Source organism: Siphateles boraxobius, unplaced genomic scaffold (genome assembly GCF_051911475.1).
Source record: "Siphateles boraxobius isolate OS27281-9 unplaced genomic scaffold, OSU_SipBor_1 11, whole genome shotgun sequence".
Classification (NCBI taxonomy): domain Eukaryota; kingdom Metazoa; phylum Chordata; class Actinopteri; order Cypriniformes; family Leuciscidae; genus Siphateles; species Siphateles boraxobius.
In genome coordinates this window covers 3,716,065-3,722,652 of record NW_027508711.1, presented here as the reverse complement: position 1 = coordinate 3,722,652, position 6,588 = coordinate 3,716,065, and the positions used below count along the sequence as shown (strand labels likewise).

At 37.1% G+C, this 6,588-nt stretch overlaps 1 protein-coding gene across 1 annotated transcript; it reads left to right on the top strand.

The window, feature by feature from the left end:
- Positions 1 to 629: 629 nt before the first annotated feature.
- On the top strand, positions 630 to 4,111 carry crhbp (corticotropin releasing hormone binding protein). Its single transcript, XM_077194225.1, has 7 exons — positions 630 to 782; positions 1,458 to 1,551; positions 1,793 to 1,950; positions 2,808 to 3,018; positions 3,263 to 3,405; positions 3,493 to 3,610; positions 3,721 to 4,111. The coding sequence occupies exons 1-7, from the start codon at positions 696 to 698 to the stop codon at positions 3,873 to 3,875; spliced, it is 966 nt and encodes a 321-aa protein (XP_077050340.1). The 5' UTR covers positions 630 to 695; the 3' UTR covers positions 3,876 to 4,111.
- Positions 4,112 to 6,588: the final 2,477 nt, after the last annotated feature.

The following is a 6,588-nucleotide window of genomic DNA, read 5'->3' as shown; positions in this document are numbered from 1 at the left end:
CAATTTTTCCCTATAGATGAAGAAAACTAGTAATTCTCAAAGAAAAAAGACACACATGGGTTTGTTTAGGTGGTCCTAGATGTGCACAGGAGTATTTATGGTGTTTTAAGCTGCAAGAATGTTTTAACATGTGAATGTATATTTAAATAGGCTATATTATAAAACATAGCCTATATGTTTAAAATAATAATAAAAAAACTTATATGTTTTGTTAATAGTACTTATTTTTAGATATGATACATACACACACACGTATAATTTTACCACAAAAATGGTAAAACATCTCTATTTTTATTCACTAGATATCCTACTAGTATGTAGGCTATTATAATATAGTGACTAGAAAACAGCTAATCACAGCATATTCTATATATTAGTACTTATTAGAGGAAATAGGGCGATTATAATTTAAATTTAAATTTGCCTAAAATAAAAAAAAATTGTTACTTTGTACTAGTCTATTCAATTAGTACAGGGAAAACGAGAATAAATACTAGGCGTCTGTCATGCTCTCTCTCTCTCTCTTCCTCACTCACTCACTCACTCACTCGAGCTCGCGGACTCACATCAATTGATCCATACAGGCAGCCCCCCCTCGTCTATTTATGTGAGGGGGTATAAAAGGAACAGTCTGCTCGGGAGCTCACGGAATTGTTCTCTTTTTGCTCAAATCCACGAGGACAGACGGCACGGAGATGTCGGGCACTTCGCGCGCACAGCTGTGTTTCCTCCTGTTGAGCGTCACGGCTCTCCGGGGACACGCGCGCTTTCTGGACATACAGGTGAGATATTTACACCTGCTCACCTCACACACAGACAGACACAATCATTAGAGTAGCTTTCTACAACTTTTCATGTGTATATCCTGTAGGCTACTGTGACCTCAATATCTATTTTTAAATATTTATTATTTATTATTAGTAGTCTACTTTGGCCTTCAACATTCATTATAACGTATATTATAATAATATGCTATATATAATGTAATATTTGTAAATAAAGATGTGTATGTACAACTTTTATTACACCATTCATTGTAAGTAGCCTATATGCACTGTAAAATATGTTTGTCAGGTAACAAAACATTTCTGTGGTAACGTCTAAATTTAGAGGTTTGATTCAATGCAAAAATATTGCTTAATGGGACTAGTAAAAGCTGATTACATTTGGGTGACACCAGTGAAAGTAATTTGAAAGGTCGGATCAAGTAGAAATAGATCCTCAGTGTCATTTTCTACAATACACATATGCTTTGGCATTAAATATGTATGTATATTATTCTATTTTTATAATGTGCAGAGCCTTTTATGAAATTTCTGAGCTCTTTCCAACCCTTTTGGTAAAATCCTAAAATTGTTATTGCCTTGAGCACATCTGATTGAAATGCAATCCTAATGTATTAATATTATTATTATTATTTTTTTTTTACTATGTCCTGTTTCTTGTTGTTTTATCAGGATAACGAGATCAGCCCAGAAGGATTATTATCTTTGCTGAGCTCTGAACTAAAGCGAGAGTTACCAGAGGAGTTTGTGTACCGCAGAGCGCTGAGTGAGTGACAAACCTCTGGGATCTCATTTGCCAAAAAAAATTAAATAAAACCCACACGTCTCATGATCTTGACATATTTGTTTTAATAATACATTTTTAAATGCTGAATTGATATGGTAGCACATTATGGCATCCCTTAATATTTAAAGAGTGGTTGTTCATCACAAATACTATGTATATATTTTCATATGGTACAGCCCTTTCACCTTTTCTTGTCTTCATCTTCCTCCGTGTCTCTCAGGATGTCTGGATATGGTGGCCATAGAGGGCCAGTTTACATTTACAGCAGAACGTCCACAGTTAAACTGCGCTGTGTTTTTCATTGGCGAGCCTAGTGACATCATTAGCATTGAGTATGATGCGGTCAACATCGACTGCAGAGGAGGAGATTTCATAAAGGTGAAATGTTCACACATGCACAATTCATCACCCACAACAACTTACATCCATGTTGTTTTGTAGTCTTGAGCACAAATAGGAATGTAATAGTAGTGCAGACACTTAGTGTATTATACAGAACTGCGGGTGTGTTTATGTGTATATCTGTACCGTGTTTAAGCTGTGAATCGTACACTATAAGTCAGGTTAAGTCAGGGCGTCAAAAGATCACATGTGACGTCATTGTAAGCCAAACCGTACACCAACAACCTTGATTACATTCTACTCTAAAAAATATATATATATAAATTTAAAAAACGAGCAAAACTGCATAAGTAATTCTAATCTAATTGCATCATAGATTCTGAGTACAGCTAAACAAGTTCAGCTTTCATAGACTGAGCAAGGTTTATGCCTATTAAATGCAGTTTAATAGGACTGAAAAAACTGAATTGTACTGAATTAATTCCTGTTCAATGAAACTGACATACAATAAGTGGAAATTTGTTATAATTTATTAGCACTCAACTGACCTGAACCAATTGCAGTCGGGTTGAACTTAAGAGAATTATGTAAAGTTCCCCTGACCTTAACTAAAATGAGTTCAACACACTTAACTTGAACGGAAAAAAACTGGGGGGGAAAATGGTGTAGGATTTACTTTGAAACAATTTTCGCTCAGAAAATTCATGCTAGTAAATTTAACAAATTATTACAAAGAAATGGTAATTATTTTGAAGTAGAAAGATTAAAATTGTATTTTCTTGTAAAATGTACTCCAATAATTAGCTTTGAAGAATATGTTTTTACAGTGCACTGAATGCAGTAGATGAGATGAACAGAATGCTGTTAAATACTAACTTTTTTTTATCATGAAGGTATTTGATGGCTGGGTTATGAAGGGCGAGAAGTTTCCCAGCTCACAGGACCATCCTCTCCCTCTGTACGAGCGTTATTCTGATTACTGTGAAACCGGAGTGTCTCGACCAATCACGCGGTCGTCTCAGAATGTCGCCATGCTGTTCTTCAGACTCCACCAATCAGGAAGCAGCTTCACAGTAACATTCCGCAAGCTAATCAACCCGTTCCGTAAGTGCACATGCACAGAAAAACACACACATATATATATATATATATATATATATATATATATATATATATATATATATATATATATATATATAAATATTTTGCAGTAGTAATGTACTTGAAAAACTAGAGTTTTGGTTTTGTCTCAAAGGTTCAATATGGCTCATCCAGAAGCCACGCACAAAGCTTAACATGTAAGATACTGATGGTTTACATCTGTCTCTTTCGCTTTCTCTTTGTGTAGCTTGTAATGTTGTCTCTCAGACCCCAGAGGGCAGTTTCACCATGGTCATTCCACAGCAGCACAGGAACTGCAGTTTCTCCATTATCTATCCAGTGGAGATCCAGATTGGAGAGCTCAGTCTCGGCCAACACAATGATCTTAAGGTGAGCAAACATCTGATTTCTGGTCAAGAAACAGCATTTACACAAGACCAGTGTCTTTTTATCAACTATTCTGGTTTATCTATATAGCGGTCCATTCTTGGCTGTGCTGGTTCTGGAGACTTTGTCGAGCTTCTTGGTGGAAACGGCATGGACACTTCCAAGATGTTCCCTATGGCAGATCTCTGCTACTCCTTTAATGGACCAGGTGAGAATTCTCTCTTTATCTCATGTGCATCATCATTCATTCCGGCATCAATTGTGCTGTGCAATTTAGAGTGCAAAGAATCTTCTAACCCTCTCCTTATCTCTCTTCAGCTCAAATGAAGGTCGGCTGCGATAACACTGTGGTCAGAATGGTGTCGAGCGGGAAGTTTGTAAATCGAGTTAGTTTCCAATATCGGCTACTGGGCCACCACGAGCTTCAGCAGATGAAGGGCAACAGCGTTGAAGACGTGTGTTTAAGAGCATAAGACCCTCTCTCTGTTCCCTGCTCTTGCCAAACCAACCTGAGTTTGAGCCCTCGGGCCCTTATTGTATATTTTCCTTATTAAAAAATTATTTATTTTTTGCCTCATCTTTTCATTCGACTCTTCTGTTCTTTTTAATATAATGAACTTGTAAGATCTGTGGCTGATGCTAAATAAAAGATGTACTTGTGTTGGTGCACATCAATGTTTTGTTCAGCATGTTTCATTTTGAAGTGCCCTATTATACACTGGAATTTAGCGAGTGGTACTGCACAGGTATTAAAATACAGTATGTACAAAAAATGTAATTGTCTTTATTTATTTATCTGTATTAAAGAACTTTTGTAATAAAATCAGTCGACATGAGCAAAGCAAACTCTGGTTACAGTAATTTCTAATTTTACACCAGAAAACACTCACATGTACTCATTTTGTAAGGTGAATCAAATCATCTGAACTAGGAATGTCACAAATTACTTGGTGACCTGCCATTAAGACAGAATTTACTCTGCAAAAGGTGACTGTCAACACATTGCTTTCGCTTTATATTTAATGGAATTGCAAGGCTAATTGTTTTTTTAAGTGCCATTAAAACACTGAAAATCAGCAGCATCTAGCACAGAATGTAATTTTTGTTACCCAGTGTCAGCAGTCATAATGCGCTAAAAGCAATGATTGCTTGAGAATATCAATACTGATTTATGAACGCAAAGTAAAATGTCAAAGCACTCTTGGATACATCATGTGAATGTCTTTTTCGTTTTATCAAAAAATGTAATCACACCTAAACCTCATCTAAACTCTACATGCCAAGACAAGATACAAGACTAACTTTTTAATGAGCTCAAGTCTGTTGGGCCTCTTCATGAAAATTGCTGCCCTGAATTCAATAGACTGCAGTTAATCACTATCGTTAAATCAACAGATCGTTTAAAGTTTTACCGTCACACTCTTGTACTGCGGATGCTCGTCATTATCGCTGACAAACTGCTCACATCACGACTGCAGAGGAGTTCAGCTTTGCCTTATCCTGTCAAATCTGTCCTATGATGGAGGACACGTCTTTCTTGTATATGCGCCAGGCGTCTTCAAGGTCTCCTCAACATCCTGACTGTCCCGCAACATGACGCAGACACTAAAAGAAGTGGTGATACTTAAAGGAATAGCTCACCCAAAGTTATAATTAAATACTGCGGTTTAAAAATTGGTTTTAGGTGCAGTTATATAAACTATTCCTGCAAAAACAACAAAAAAACAAAAACAAAAAAACAGGGTAAGATGGTTGGCTGGTCCAAGCTGGTTTAAGCTGGTCTCCCAGCCTGGCCAAGCTGCTTATCAGCTGGTTTTAGCTGGTTGGTCAGCTGGTTTCCCAGCCTGACCAGCTAAGACCAGTCTTAACATCTAAAGAAGTGGCCAAAAACCCTCTAAAATCAGCCTGTTAGGCCCTGTTTACACCTTGTATGAAGATATGTTTTGGTTGGACGATGCTAAACGGGATCTAAAACATTTTGAGCTTGTCCACTTTCGACTACTTCCAGAGGTAGTCGAAAACGAATTCGACCGGATTGCTTTCGTAGTGTAAACGCTCATGTGGTTTGAAAGCGTTTGAACACCCACAAAAGATCACTTACCCTTCACCTACTGACCTAATGCGTAAACATTATGGCAAGCCAGAAGACATTTAAACTTTGTTGGCTGAAGACCCAAGTAGCTTTTTGAAGATGAAAAACGTACCAAGCACAATTTTCTCTTACCATTCCTGATTTCTAACGCAGGCTGCGGCTATCAGAGCAGGAACGAAAACTAATGCTCTCTGTATTTTTTTCCATATGTTCATATGTAAATATGTAAAAACACATACATTTGCCAACAAGAAAAAAAGAGGAACTCCTGACATATGCTGACGAGAGTCAGCGTACAGTGTGGGTGACGCCACCAGAATAGTATATGCGCTGCCTGATTTTTGTAACCGTGCATATTTTTACACGAAAGTCGCACATGGCCATTGAATTTGTTTCACACTAATCAGTTGTTCCATAAGGTGGAAACACTGGTCTGCATGGGCTGTTGTTTCACAGTGGAAACAAAATTAAAGAGACGGAACAACAACAAATTACCAGAGAATGCAACAACAGATGCCCGCATTAACAATCACTTGTGTGAGGGGGTTTTGAGATACAGTAGCTGCAACTTTAGTTTAAAAGAATTCAAAGACATTTAATCCATCATAACTTCTGGAGAAAAATAGCACAGACACTGGACTAAGATGAAACTTTCTAGAGCACGTGTTGACAGTCTTAGTTAGTGGACGGCCGCACGCTATCAATTGAAGTATACTTTGAAAGGCTACATGTTTGACTGTATTCTAGTGTATGCGTAAAAAAACTAAAGCCGCTGTCACACTAGACTTTGAGCATGCTAAATTTCTTCGGATACTGCAATGGACGTGGTATGACGTCACACTCTCTTTTATAAACATGAATTCAACATATAACAAATAGTAATACATTCAGAATATAATACATTCAGAATATAAAAATATACAATCTACTTGCCTTTACTACAAAAATACTATTCTTTTATTTTAGCCTAGAAGTCACGCAGTGAAATATCGACCTTTCAATGGTCACACGTCTTCCCGTGATGTGAATTCGCAGATCAGTGTTAATCAAATTTGAACTTTGGAACGCAGTAAAATGTGAAACTTTTCGCATGA

Coding starts and splice junctions, on each gene's coding strand:
- crhbp (XM_077194225.1), top strand. CDS start 696: ATGTCGGGCACTTCGCGCGCACAGCTGTGTTTCCTCCTGTTGAGCGTC. Junction 783..1,457: donor CGCGCTTTCTGGACATACAG/GTGAGATATTTA, acceptor TTGTTTTATCAG/GATAACGAGATCAGCCCAGA. Junction 1,552..1,792: donor TGTGTACCGCAGAGCGCTGA/GTGAGTGACAAA, acceptor CGTGTCTCTCAG/GATGTCTGGATATGGTGGCC.